The 15,123-nt window shown below is 43.2% G+C and overlaps 1 protein-coding gene across 3 annotated transcripts in view; it reads left to right on the top strand.

Annotated features, from left to right (window-relative positions):
- Positions 1 to 15,123, top strand: part of cnksr1 (connector enhancer of kinase suppressor of Ras 1) — a 115,398-nt gene that overhangs the window by 29,774 nt on the left and 70,501 nt on the right. For all 3 annotated transcript variants that reach the window (XM_073034459.1, XM_073034460.1, XM_073034461.1), the window contains 3 exons: positions 7,774 to 7,964; positions 11,209 to 11,296; positions 14,000 to 14,041. In XM_073034459.1, the coding sequence (XP_072890560.1) occupies positions 7,774 to 7,964; positions 11,209 to 11,296; positions 14,000 to 14,041 (321 nt within the window). The remainder of the gene's footprint in view (positions 1 to 7,773; positions 7,965 to 11,208; positions 11,297 to 13,999; positions 14,042 to 15,123) is intronic.

Here is a 15,123-nt window from a genome sequence, read left to right on the forward strand (position 1 = left end):
CTTCCCTCCGCTGACGGACCCTGAGTTCCTGCAGCATTTTGTGTGCGTGTGGCTCTGATTTTCCTGCCTGGGATTCGATTAGGAATGTTACATATTCATATCAGCCGGCCACTAAATCCTTCAAATTGCCAGCGGCTGATTGACAAATCCCCCTGAATATTCTGGCACATATGGTGTGATGATGCTAACAGTAAATAGGCTGATCTTTTAATAAGGTTTACCGCATTGTATAGACGAACTATTTAGTGTAAAGAATTCTTTTGTTGTAGGATTTAGTCTGCACCCAGCACTTTTTCTGACGTTGATAGCGCTGTAAAGCTGCTGGGTCTGGCGGCATCTGCCCGTGAGTCTGAGACACCGGGAACCAGGATCGGAGGCTGAGGGGTGGCCTGCCCCAGCTTGGAGGCCTGTGTGAGTGGGAGGGTTTTACTGCTGTTGCCTTGTTCTGCTTTGCTGTTACAGTATTGCTGATGCTGCCCGCGTTGTTCTGTGAACCACACGTTGTGTTGGCATTGGAATGTGTGGTGGTGCTTGCAGGCTGCCCCAGCACAGCTTTGTTTATACTTGTGCCTACGGGCTACACCGCAGCCTATTCCGTAACCCTGATTTTCACATCTGCGCCGCTCTACGCCGTAGCGAGCGTGGGTTGGTGTGCGCCAGAACGCTAGTTGGCTGTGGGGTTTCTATGCCACTGTGTTGAGTTTCTTCGTGAGAGACATGGACGAGGAAATGCATTTCAAACATTTTCGCATGTCAGCAGGTAGATTTGGTTCATCTATTTTGTATTGGTGTACGTGCAGCCTACAGACATGGCGGAGAAGAAGCAACCGGAAATGCGTAGGAGGAAATGCGATGCTACCAAGTGGACCAATCACAGTTGTTGCGGTCTGCGTCGCCACGACGCATGAATAACTTTTCTGGAGAGGTGCACGTCACCCTTTAGCATAGGGTACAGCGTAGGTACGGTGTAGGGTACGCGATACCTATGGCGTAGATGCGACTCACAAGTATAAATCAGCCTTTAAAGCAAGCGACCCATTTCACTACGTTACAATGTCCATGGGGTAGGTAAATCTGAATCCAGAGTGGACAGGAGTTTTGGTCCGAAAGGGTCGAGGTGAGGTAGCCTCTATAGAGAGGAGGGTGAAGGGGAAGGAGGACCACCAATGGGTGAATCCAAGTAAGGAAAGGGTTAACTGGCAGATGAATTCAGGTAGGAGAGCAAAGGGTGGGGGCATCCAAATGCTGCAGGTGATGGAATCTGATGAGATAGGAAGCTGAAGAGTGGAACTAAGTAGGGGAGCTATTATGGGCAGATGGGAACAGTGAGGAAGGCGGACCCAATGGAAGGAGTATAAAGCTGATGAACAGATGGAGTAAATGGGGACAAGAAAGAAACTTGAGGATAGGGGATGAGGGTGTATGGGGGGGAAGAGGAGGAGGAGGAGGATTAGAAAATGTGTGCGTGTAGGAGGACCTGGGGGAGAGAGACTAAGGGGTATGGGAGGAGAAGGTGTGAGTGGGAACTCCTGGATGGATGGTGAGAGGGGATGAGGGTGTATGGGGGGGGGGGTGGAGGAGGAGGAGGAGGGTTGGAAAACTGGTGTGTGTAGGAGCACCTGGGTAGATCAGAAGAGGAGAGAAAGGGACAGAGAAGGAGCAGGTTGCCTGAAACTGGAGAATTCAATGTGCATGCTGTCAGGGTGTAGTCCACCCAGGTCGAATATGAGATGCCCCTCCTCTAGTTTGCTTTTGCCCTCACCCTGGCAGGAGGGTCAGTGTGAGATTGTCCGTCTTTGTATGTAGTTCTTCACTGATTCTATTGTATTTCTTTTTCTACTCTGAATGCCCACAAGTAAAGGGAAGTATAAGATGCCATATCCATGCTCTGAGAATAAATTTTCTTTGAATTTTGAACTTGTTTCACCGGCGCAGAGCAGGCCACATCAAGAACACTGAATGCAAAAGAGAAGGTTGGAGAATTTGCATGTGAATCTTTACCTCACCCAGAAGAGATGGCGGTGACGGAGGAAGTATAACAACAGTTCTTGCGTCTCCATTTCACCAAACATGATTTGACTCCTCTAACCTACCCAGCTAATGTTCTGTCCCAGTTTCATATCATCAGCACACTTGGAAAACTTTATAATTATTGAGCAAAACATGCAGAATCCCGAAGGAACTCAACATGTCAGAGAGCATCTATGGAGGGAAATGAACAGCCACCATTTTAGGCGAGACCCTTCTTCAGTCCTCCATAGATGCTGCCTGACCTGCTGAGTTTGTCTTGCATTTTATGCGTGTTCCTCAAGATTTCCAGCATTTGCAGAATCTCTTATGTTTATTACTATTACCGAGTTTTTCCTCATTTTAAATTAATTATTAATATACATCAAACAATCCCCAAATTAATAGCTCACAGTAACAATTTAATCACTTCTTTCATGGTATAACAGTTCATTCATTCGTTATATGTCATACATCATGGCATGGGTGATAATGGTCTTTCCATGATCATGATTATTCTTGGCAAATTTTTCTACAGAAGTGGTTTGCCATTGCCTCCTTCTGGGCAGTGTCTTTACAAGATGGGTGACGCCAGCCATTATCAATACCCTTCAGAGATTGTCTGCCTGGTGTCAGTGGTCGTATAACCAGGACTTGTGATATGCACCAGCTGCTCATACGACCATCCACCACTTGTTCCCATGGCTTCTCATGACCCTGATCAGGGGCTAAGCAGGTGCTACACCTTGCCCAAGGGTGACCTACAGGTTAGTGGAGGAAAGGAGTACCTTACACCTCCTTTGGTGGAGAATTATCTACACCTGCCACCCAAGGTATAACAGTAACTACCAGGAATTCTGCATCCACTGATGTATCTCCATAACTAACCACCTCCTACATTGAGAATACCTTGACATGTACATACATTGTAAAACACTAATTGTATTTGTTGATAATAACTGCTTCAATCATTTATTAAAATCACATCCTAATTGTTTGTGGCTCCAGTATTATCCCTGCCACTCTGTCTTTACCTTGGTGTTGCAGGCATCAGAGGTTAGATAAGTGCATGCCCTAGCTGTGTTAACTTACAAGCACCATTTTGTTTTCAAAACAAGTTCCCTCAGCCACCATTGTTCACCTCAAATATCCTCCTACTATTAAGTGGTTTCAAGAGTTTCACTGTAATCCTCTGTCTACAACTATTAATGATCTTGTTGCAATCCAGCTTGTAAATCTTACTTTATTGGCTAAATCATGATACTTTACGGCTGTTCAAAGGTCAAAGTTCAAGCTAACTTGCAAAATAACATCATAAACAGGCAAAAGTCTGCATTTGCTGGAAATTCAGAGCGCGCGCGCACACAAATGCTAGAGGAACTCAGCAAGTCAGACAACATCTATGGAAATGAATAAACAGTCAACGTTGTGAGCTGAGATCCTTCCTCAGGATTGGAAAGGAAGGGGGAAGATGCCAGAATAATATACTCAATCCATTGTATTGCATTGCTGATTTTAAATTATATTTTTCCCATTACTTCACTCTTGCAAGATATTTCCAAAGTTACTTTGTGCTTAAAATGTTGATTCCATTTTCCCTGGGTTTTACTCTACCAGAGATGAAAGGAATCCTCCCCCACACAAACTTGTAACCAACATAAAGAACACAAACTAATTGCATGGACAGCACTAAAATTGAAAGAGCTGGTTAGTGTTTTAGGTTGAAACAGTAACTCGGACAACCTGGAGAAATCGGACATAGTTTGCTTCACAAACAAGAGAAACTCTGCAGCAGCTGGAAATCCAAAACAACACACACAATACTCAGCAGGCCAGGCAGCATCTATGGAAAAAAGTACCATCGATGTTTGGGGCCGAGACCCTTCGGCAGGACAGTTTGCTTCAGTTCGGTGGTTTGGGAGTTTATGGTTTCAATATGTAAAACTGCCATCAGATTAGTTACCTTGCTGATTTGATATTCCAGTGTCCATTAGTGGGTGTATCCTAATGAGATGTTAATGTCTCAAGGTTAAGAAAACCATTACCATTTAGACTTGATTATCTGAATCTGCACCAATTAATAAAGTATTGGAATTAAACCCCAACACTGATACCATTGTCAATGGTTTAGAAAACCATTATCAAATAAGGGGTGAATGTAGATTTGTTGATTTCTTTTAAATGGACATTTTTCTCCACCAGAGGCAGAGGGAATATATATTATGTCATCCCAAGAGCTCCAGTGACATTAATTATCAAAGTACGTATAAATGTCACCACATTCATTTTGTTATGGGCATACTCAAATCTCTAGACTAGTAACCATAACAGAATCAATGGAAGACCACCCAACTAGGGTGATCAACCAGAGTGCAGAAGGAAACAAACTGTGCAAGTAGAAAAACAGGAAATACTAATAATAAATAAGCAATAAATATCAAGAACTTGAAATGAAGAGTTAGTATATTATCCAAATTTATGTTCCCAGTTTACATGCTAACCAGGTGAACTGTCCAGAAGCAGTATATTGTTAATGGCAAACCCTTAACAGTGTTGATGTGTAGAGAGATCTTGGGCTCCATGCCCATAGTTTCCTGAAAGTGACTACATTGGTCACTAGGATTGTAAAGAAACTATTTGGCCATGCTTGCCTTTATTAGTCAAGCTACAGAGTTCAAGAGTCAGAAAATTGTGTTGCAGATTTATAAAACTCTGGTTAGATTGCATTTAGCTCTGGTTGCCCCACCATAGGAAGGATGTTGCGGCCTTGGAGAACATGCAGAAGATGTTCATCAGGATGCTGCTGGGATTAGAGGGCATGTGCTTCAAGTCGAGGTTGGACAAACTTGGTTTGTTTTCTCTGGAGTGGCTGAGGATGAGGGGAGATTTAGATTATCAGAGGCATAGCTAGAATAGATGGACAGTGCTGCTGCCTGTAAGGAGTTTCCGTGTCCTCCCCGTGACTGCGTGAGTTTCCTCCGGTTTCCTCCCACAGTCCAAAGACGAACCGGTTAGTAAGTTAATTGGTCATTGTAAATTGTCCCATGACTAGGCTAGGGTTAAGTGGGTGGTTTGCTGGGTGGAGTGGCTCAAAGTACCAGAAGGGCCTATTCTGCACTGTATATTTTTCCCAAGGTTGAAATGTCTAATGTCAAAGGACATGCGTCCAAGTTCAAAGGGACACATGTAGGGCAAGTTTGTTTTTAAACACAAAGTGGTGGGTGCCTGGAATGTGCTATGGATACAAATATGATAGAGGCATTCAAGACAATGATTTGCAGGAAGTGAAGGGATGTGGACATAGAGTAGGCAGGAAGGATTAGTTCAAATGGGCATTTGATAGCAAATGTAAATAGTTCAGCACAGTATTGGGGGCCGATGGACAGTTCCTGTGCTGTACTGTTTAAAGTCAAAGTAAAATTTGTTAAAGTACATATATGTTACCATATACTACTTTGAGATTAGTTCTCTTGCCGGCATTTACAGGAAATGTAAAAAATACAATAAAATTTATGAAAATCTATACATAAACCAAATCTGGCAAACAGCCAGTGTGCAAAAGATGATGAACTGTGCAAGTAAAGAAGTACAGAGAATGTGAGTTCTAAAGTCCTCGAATGTGAGTCTGTAGGTGCAGATTCAGTTCGGTGTTGTGGTGAGCGAAGTTATCCAAGCCAGTTCAAGAACTTGATGGTTGTGGGGTAATAACTCTTCCTGACCCTGGAGGTGTGGGACCTAAAGCTTCTGTACCTCCTTCCTGATGGCAGCAGTGAGGGGAGTATTGCTTGGATGGTGGGTGCTCTTGATGATGGACAATGCTTTCTGTAGCCTTTTCTGTTCTGGCCATTGGATTTTCCAGACCAGCCTATGATGCAACCAGTTACAATACTCTTCACCGCACATCTATGAAGATTTGTCAGCTTTTGGTGACATGCTAAATCTATGCAAACTTCTAAGGAAGTAGAATTGCTGTTGTGTCTTCTTTGTGATGGCATTTATGCCCTAGTTCCAGGAGTGATCCTCTGATATAATAATAGCAAGGAATTTAAAGTCATTGACCCTCTTCACCTCTGATCTCTGGAAGAGGACCGGCTCATGGACATCCTGTTTCTTCCTCCTGAAGTCAGTAATCAGCTGTTTGGTTTTGCTGATGTTGAGTGAGAGGCTGTTGTTCGGACACCATTCAATCTCCCTTCTTCTGTATGTCAATTCATCATGTCTTTTGATTCGGCCAACAACAGTGGTGTTGTCAACAAATTTAAATATGGCATTGGAGCTGTACTGAATATCACAGTCATAGGTAGAAGACAAGTAGAATAGGGGGCTATGCACACAGTCCTGGCAGTGAGTGTGGAGGAGATGTTGTTGCCAATCCAAACTGACTGGTGTCTGCAAATGAGGAAACTGAGGATCCACTTGCACTGGCAGATATCGAGGCTTGGTAATTTGAGGGGATGATGGTGTTGAATGCTGAGTGTGAATGAAGAGGTGATGCAATCTTGACGTTTACATCCTCATTGGCCAGCTACTCCAGAGCTGAGTGAAGGGCTAATGAAATTACATCTGTTGTTGTGATGGTAGGCAAATTGTTGCAGCAATAGGTAACACCTCAGACAGGAGTTGATATGCTTCATGACCAATATGTCAAAACACTTAATCACAGTGGATGTACGTGCTACTAGATGATAGTCATTGAGGCAGGTTACCACGTTCTTCTTGGGCACTGGTATGATTGAAGCCTTCTCAAAGCAGGTGGGCACCTCAGACTGCCGAAGCGAAATGTTGAAAATGTCCATGAACAATCCAGCTAGTTGATTAGCTCAGGTCTTCAGTACCTGACCAGGTACGCTGTAGAGCATCCTTCTGTGTTTCAAGTTTAGTACAGAATTGCAACTTTGCATGTGAGATGGCTTTCTGGAGGTCATACCTGGACCTGTTGTACTTTCCGGAGTTGCCAGTCTTGAATGCCGCTGATCTAGCCCATGGCAAATTGTGAATCTCTTGGTTCATCCAGGTCTTCTGGTTGGGGAAGACTCTAATGATTTGGTGGGGCCACACTCGCACACGAGTGTCTTTATAAAGTCTTTGACAACTATCGTGTATTCATTCAGGTCTTCTGATAACTACTTCAACATGGCCCTGCCCCCTGAGCCCCACTTCTTTGTTGTCCTTGCCTCTGGCGCCTTGCTCTTTAGTCCCTGCCTGTATGCAGATAGGAGGAGAGCAGTCAGATGGTCAGACTTCCAGAAGTAATTACGAGGGAAGGAACAGCAGGCATTCTCAATGGTAGTGTAGCAGCTGGCGAATGTATTGGGTCCTCTGGTGCTGCAAAAGATTTGCTGATTGTAGTTGGGCAGAGATTTCTTCAAGCTCGCCTGAATGAAGTCCTCATCAAGGATGTGAAAGACATGAGGGTAGGCTGTTTCTTGTTTGTTAATCATCGCACTCAATGCACCAAGTACTCGTTGGACACTTACCTTTTGGTGGCATGTAAATTGCAGTCAGGTGGAGAACTCTCTCAGTAAGTATAATGATTGGCACGTAATAATAAGATGTTCCAGATTAAACGTTCCATCTTTGTTCTAACCACTTATGCAACATTAATGAGTAGGAGCTACGATCCTGACTTTTTGTTCATCAGCTCAATTAATTATGATCCAACAGTTTGTAAGGGACCAAGGTTATTGTGTGGTTAGTAGATTCTGAAGTGAAGCGGGGTTTATAAATGGCTGTCTTCCCAGTGAATAATTTTGCCTTCACTTTCAGACCTATGACCTTGAGACAGAGAATCTGAAGGTTCTAATGGAGAAGCTGAGAGCCGTCTCTGGAACCCTTCAATCCTTCATTATCAGTCGGAGGAAAGTCACCCCCAGTCCACAGAGAGCGTCTGGAGACCTCCTCAGTTCCGTTATTGACCTTCTGCAAATCACCAAAGCTATTTTCTCCTGGCTGAACAGGTACTCAACATCACATGTAATATCAGTGACATATACTCTGAAATTTGTCGTTTTGAGGCAGCGTTACTGTGAAATACATCAAAAATTTGACAATAAGAAACATGTTTAAAAATAAACTCAATAATTAGTGCAAAAGAGAGCAAATTTAGTGAGGTAGTGTTCATGGGCTGGTGTGCTGTCCACTCAGAAATCTGATGGTAGATGGGAAAAAGCTATTCCTAAAACATTGAGCGTGTGTCTTTAGGCTGTTGTACCTCTTCTCTGATGGTAGTAATAAGAGGAGGGCATGTCCTGGGAGATGGGGGTCCTTAATGATGGATGCAACCCTTTTTGAGGCATCATCTTTTCAAGAAGTCCTCAATGCTGGGGGCCTAGTGCCCATGATGAAGCTGACTAGTTTTCAACTTTCTGCAGCATTTTTTCCAATTGTGTGCAGTAGCCCCTTCATACCAGATGGTGATGCAACCAGTTAGAATGTTCTGTGTGGTACATCTGTAGAAATTTGTTGGGATCTTTGATGTACCAAATCTCTTCAAGCTCCTAGTGAAGTATAGCCATAGCTTTGCTTTCTTTGAAATGGCGCCAATATGTTGGGCCCAGGATAGATCATCAGAGATGTTGATACCCCAGGAACTTGAAACTGCTCATGTTAATTAATACTTCAGATTATTTCTTTAGCCAACAAAATGAAGCCCTTGTCTTTAAATCTCATTTTTTCCCTTCTATTGTGTGTTAACTGTCAAACATTAAATGCTTTATTGGTATAAAGAAGGAAATAATTATTTGCACCAGTTTAGATTCCTTGCAGTAAATGAAAATCAAAACAACTGCAGATGCTGGAAATAGAGTCGTGGAAGAGTACAGCTCAGAAGCAGGTCTTTTGACCCATCCAGTAGTACCGAACCATTTGAACTGCTACTCCCATCGACCTGCACTGGGACCATAGCCCTCCATACCCCTACCATCCGTGTACCTATCCAAACTTATCCTGAACGATGAAATCAAGCTCGCGTGCACCACTTGTGTTGGCAGCTCATTCTACACTCTCACCACCCTCTGAGTGAAGAAGTTCCCCCCCCCCCCGCCATCTTCCACTTAAACTTTTCACCTTTCACCTTTAATCCATGACCAGTGGAAAAAGCCTGCTTGCATTTATCTCATCTATGTTCCTCGTAATTTTGTAAACTTCTGTCAAATCTTCCCTCAATTTTCTACATTCCAAGGAATAATGTCCTAGACAATTCGATCTTTCCTTATAACTCAGGTCCTCCACACCCAACAACATCCTTGTAAATTTTCTCTGTACTCTTTCAACCTTGTTTACATTTTTCCTGTGACTATACTCCAAATTAGTCTTCACCTTATACAACTTCAGCATAACATTCCATCTCCTGTACGCAGTGCTTTGGTTTATGAAGGCCAATGTGCCTTTATAGCCCTACCTACCTGTGATGCCACTTTTAAGAAATTATGGACCTGTATTCCCCGATCCCCTTGTCCACCGCACTCCACAGTGCCCTACTGTTCATTGTAAAAGACCTATACTGCTTGGTCCGACTGAAGCGCAACACATTGCACTCACCTGCTCAAATTCCATCCGCCGTTTTTCTGCCCATTTTCAAAATAAAAACAGTAAATGCCACTGCCACAAAAGAATTGTATCACATAAGACAGTAATAACCAATCTGATTCAGTCAGAGGGTTTGGCTACATCTGTAAGAAGAGCAACAGATCTCGTGGTTTGGAACAAAGACTCAATTTGTTTCTCTTTGCATAGGTGTAGCCTTACCTGCTGATTATTTCCAGCCGTTTATGTTTTAATGTAAATGAATCTGGGAAGCAGAGAATGTTGGGGCTCGCGTTGCGGCTGCAAAAACGCAGGTTGTTATCACGTGGGCAATACAGATTGAAATACACTCTTATTGAAATAATGGGCAGCTGAGGAAAGATTAATGTCCTTGTCTATGTAACTGGGTGCCGGAGTGGACATGTGTTTCTATCACAGCAGGTGTAAGGCACTCCTTCCCTCCACTAGCCCTGAAATTCACCCTTGGGCACCTGCTTAGCCACCCGATCAGGGTCATGTGAAACCATAGGAGCAGGTGGTGGATGGTCGTTTGAGCACCTGATGCATATCACAAGTCCTGGATATGTGACCACAGACACAAGGTAGACGATCTCTGAAGGGTATTGATAATGGCTGGGGTCACGCGTTTTTTAAAGACACTGTCCAGAAGAAGGCAATGGCAAACCATATCTGTAGAAAAATTTTCCATGATCAAAGACCATGATCACCCACATCACAGACACGGCATATAATGATGATGGCATCTATGCAAGGTATTGCTAAACTTGCATAACCTATGTAATGACAAGCTGAGTTTTTCCAGCTTTTATTGTTTTTATTTTGGATTTGTTCGGTTTTTTTCACTCGGGCACATTACTGTGTAGTTAACAGGATACTGAACAAACATTCAACACATAAATTGCACTTACATCAGGTGTTTTAATGGGAAAAGATCCTCTGAAGGAAAGCATAAAGTAATTGCTGAGCCAGTGACAGAATGAAGTAGAAGGTTTGCGTAGAAAGATTACATGCAGAGAAAGAAATGTGAAACTGAAGCGATTTGCATTAGCAAGGAAGAGCAACCCCATCGTGTGAGTTTTGGTTGACATAGAAGATATTAAAGTCTCCTCCTGGTAAAAATATTTCTCCCCTTCCATTCTTCCCCTATTCTCCACTCTGACCTTTTACCTCTATTCGCCTGCCTATCATTTCCCACTGGGCTGGGTCTCCCCCGCCTTCCCTTTCAACTGTGGTCCACTCTCCTCTCCTATCAGATTCCTTCCTCTTCAGCCCTTTACCTTTCCCACCCACCTGGCTTCACCTGTCACCTTACTAACCTCCTTTCCCTCCCCTCACACCTTATTATTCTGGATTCTTCCCCCCCACCCCCCCACCCCCACTTCCTTCTCAGTCCTGAAGAAGGGACTCAGCCTGAAACATTGACTGTTTATTCATTTCCATAGGTGCAGCCTAACCTCCTGAGTTCCTCCAGCACTGCGTGTGTGTGTGTGTGTGTGTGTACGCGTGTGCGCGTGCGTGCGTCCATCCGTGCGTGTCCCCGGTTGGGTGCAAGTATTGAATAAGTTGATGCGTGTGGAGTTGAAGCAAAGGGCATTGGTGATGGTGGTTCACCAGTTGTGGAGAATTTCTAACCATACTTCTCCTCTGCCAAACTAGGTACCCATTTATATGTATCATAAATTACACTGAAATGAAGAAGGAGATCATCAGGCTATGTGTGGAGCTGACAAAAACTATCCATAAGGTTTGTCCGTCTCACCACTGTCTGTAAGCAGTTTGTCATTTTCCCCGTGACCGCGTGGGTTTCCTCCCAAAGTCTAAAGACATACTGGTTGACAGGTTAATTGTCCCACTATTTCAGCAACTCCCATGATCTTTCTGTATTTCATGGTGAAGACAAATATCAGAGTTGTGTTGTACATGCATGCTTTGACAATAAAATGAACCTTTGAACCTTTGATTGGGCTAAATGGGAGGTTGCTGGGCAGCAGGTCTGGAATGGCCTATTCCCGCACCGTATCTCAATAAATATCACAGAGTGTCATAGAACCGCAGAGAAGCTTACATGTAGGAAACTGGCCATACAGCACTAACAGGTTTATTTTAGTTTCCGAAAGGTCTGTGTTAATACACTGTTTTGAGCTTCATCTCACCCTGTCGGCATGGTTTTCTGTTCCTACCCCGTATACTTAGCAAGCCTCCACTTAAACGTACCCGTGCGAGACGTTGACAAACAAGTGCTATGAAATCTGAAGGTTTTTTTTTTAGCACTTTTGTAATTTTTTTTTCACCTTTTCTCATTTCAACACATCAGCCCTTCAGGAGAGCATTTGCATAGTGATATTGTAAGCAGAGTGAGATTTATTTACATATGGTTCAGTGAAAATCAGACGCCACCCTCGAGTGGGGTGTTATGAAGCTGATGAATTCCCAAGTCAGGGTTTGCAATAACTTTAATGTTTTGTTTATTTATACTCCCTTGCATCCAGAAGTGGCTCACAATTTTATATGGACAGAAATCCTTGCAAATCTTGATGTTGTCTCCATGTGGTATTATCAAAACTTGTTGAAATGCACATAGACTACATCAAACCTTCATCAAACCTCCTTGTAATCACCTCAACAAGTGTACGTGTCTTAACAATTTGACGCAGACCGTCCTGACGAAACTGTATCTTTCTAAATCTGGGGTTCCCAACTTTTTTTTACTGTTAACCGAGGGGGCCGTGGATGCAGGCTGGGAACCCCTGTTCTAAATTAAGATTTTTGTTGGTTGATGGAATTATCTCTAATAACCTGTGTACAACTGAAATTAAAGCAAGTGGCTTGTAAATTATTGGTTTATCTCTTCCTCCCTTTTAAAATAAAGTTACATTTGCATTCCTCCAAACCTCTGGTATACTCCTTTAGTCAAGGAAGATTGCATAATTATCGACAAACCATTGCAATTTTCTTCCTTTATTTCTTTTTAAAAGCTGCTTATAGTACATCCAGGCCTTGATAATTCATTCATCTGCTTTTAAAGACTCTCAAACCTTGATAGCTCCTTATTTAGTAAGGTTATTCCAGCTTACATTTCATATACCTCCCCCTTAACTACAACAGTGTCAATCCTTCCCTTCATAAACTCGTCTGCGAAGTATTAAAATAGGATTTGTATTTGTATCCTCTGTCACTGCACAGTTCATCTTCAATTGGCTTTGCAATTTCTTTAGTTATCTTTCTGCTCCTTATGATTTATAAAACATCTTTGAGATTTTCTTCGAAGATGCCAGAAGTTGTGGAGAATGATGTGCTGGATGTGGAGGCTCGTGGGGTGGTAGGTGAGGACAAGAACTCTATCCCTGTTAAGACAGCAGGGTGAAGTCAGATATCCGGTAAATCGAGGAGATGTGGGTGAGGGCCGTGCCAGTGATGGAGGAAGGGAAACCCTATCCCTTGAAGGAGGAGGACATCTCTGATGTCCTGGAAAGGAAAGCCTCGTCCAGGGGATAGATGCAGTGGAGACAAAGAGACTGAAAAAGTGCATTTTCACAAGAAACAGGTATAGTCAGGATAGCCGTAGGAATGAGTAGGTTTATAAAAGATGTCAGTAGACAGTTTGTCTCCAGAGATGGAGACAGAGGGATCCAGAAAGGGGAGAGAGGCGTCGGAAATCGACCAAGTGAATTTAAGGGCAGGGTTGAAGCCGGAAGAAAGTTGTTGAAATTGATGAGCTTAGCGTGGGTGCACGAAAGTGCAGTCTTCAGTGTGGCACAGAGAGCATTGTGGATTTGACAATCATTCCTGATGAACGTGTTATCTTTTGGCCCTGTAGTAATTATTTCATGTGAAAAACCTCTTGGGAGCATTAAACTGACATTCCTGCCCCCTTTTTAAGCCACAATTCCATAATAGTTATAAAATACTTCCATGTCAGACAGGGCCTTCAGACCATCTGCCCTGTATGCTATACAAATGCCCTCTGTGTTTCCATTGGTTATTTATTCCCCTGCTTCCTACCCCATCACAAGCTATTGCTCAGCCATTACTTCACAGTTCTCGGTTGCTTTCTCGTCTTTGCCTGCGTGCATGTGTGAGTGTTCCATTGTGGAGAGCACCGTACCTGAGCCTCGAGCTGCCCAAAGTCCGGATAGTTACACATGCCAGGAGAATCCACTGAGGATCAGTAGCAATCCCCTTCCCTAATCCTAGAGACAATGGCAATATTTCTAATGCTGTGTTCTCGCCACAGCTTAAATCATACCCTTATCACACACTGATGTGCAACATATTAATACCCTCTGAGGAATCTATTATATTTTAAAGTCCCAGATGTATGCTTCTCTTAACAGATTGACACTTTGCCAAGTTAACATTTTAGTTATAACATGATTTCTGAGCCCCTATTAGCTGAATTATTATCTAAATGTCATTAAAATCCTTAAACTTGATATCTATTGTTTAGGAATACAGCCAGACAGAGAAAGAAAACTGGATACTCAGCATTGTAAGTATGAACTAATTATCTCCTCCTTGCCACACTATCATGAAACCGAGTATCATCTGAATGCCCTTGAGTCAGAAGGTTGTAGGAGCCGTGCATCTTTTCTCTATCTGCATTGTGTTCTGTGTTTATTGTGGTAGTTAGTCACGTGGGTGGGCGCATGGTAAAAGTGAAGGGAATAAGTTGCATATTCGTGCTTTGCTCTGGCACTTTCGTTCTGGGGACCGCCGGGCGTTATATATCTTTTGTTGACCGCATAATTATGCTTAATTGCATCACTTCAAGTTTGTTTGTTTTGCTAGTTGCTGATAAAGGATTGAGTACAGTTCTTCGATTTTTGTGGAACACTATTATTGGATGGATGAGAGGGCGTATCATACAAGGATAACAACAGCAGCAGCAATAGTCTGTGTGAGATTGATATTTCAGATGAGTTGGCGAACCCATGTCCTATTTGTGTCTTGGGATGGTAAAAGAACAAGAGCATTATTTGAAAAACTAATATTGCAGGTTCAGCTCCCAGTCTAGAAACTGCCTCAGACCAATGGCCAGCACAAGAACAGTTTCTGTGCTGAGAATACTAAATACCAACATTAACCTACAGTGTTCCTGAGGGGCAGTGAGCTGATAATTAAGTCCCACTCGGGAATAATTTGAACTATGCCTTGAGGAGATTCGGCTGTAGAAAACACTTCCATTTTGTTTGTCCCCTCCCCACTAAAATCAGGATGCTGGAGAATGTTCTGACCTTCCAAGCTGATTGCCGTTTTGTAGAGTTTGTCAAGAATTACACAACCACAGCATTGTACCTTTTCAGGAGTTGTTTGCAATAGTGACTCATCGTTAGTTGGCAGGGCAAGATGTGCAGTGGAACTGCTTTTGTGAGTCAGAGTACGAATGCCCTCGAACGGAAGAGCACAGAAAACAGTGGATACGGCCAAGCCCATCACGGGTGAAGCTCTTCCAACCATTGAGCCCATCTAGAAGAAGCAGCACCCATCATCAAGGACTCCCACCATCTAGGCCATGTTCTCTTCTCACTGCTGCCATCAGGAGGGAGGTGCAGGAGCCTCAAGGCTCACACC

The sequence above is a fragment of the Hemitrygon akajei genome, chromosome 32 (assembly GCF_048418815.1).
Source record: "Hemitrygon akajei chromosome 32, sHemAka1.3, whole genome shotgun sequence".
Classification (NCBI taxonomy): Eukaryota; Metazoa; Chordata; class Chondrichthyes; order Myliobatiformes; family Dasyatidae; genus Hemitrygon; species Hemitrygon akajei.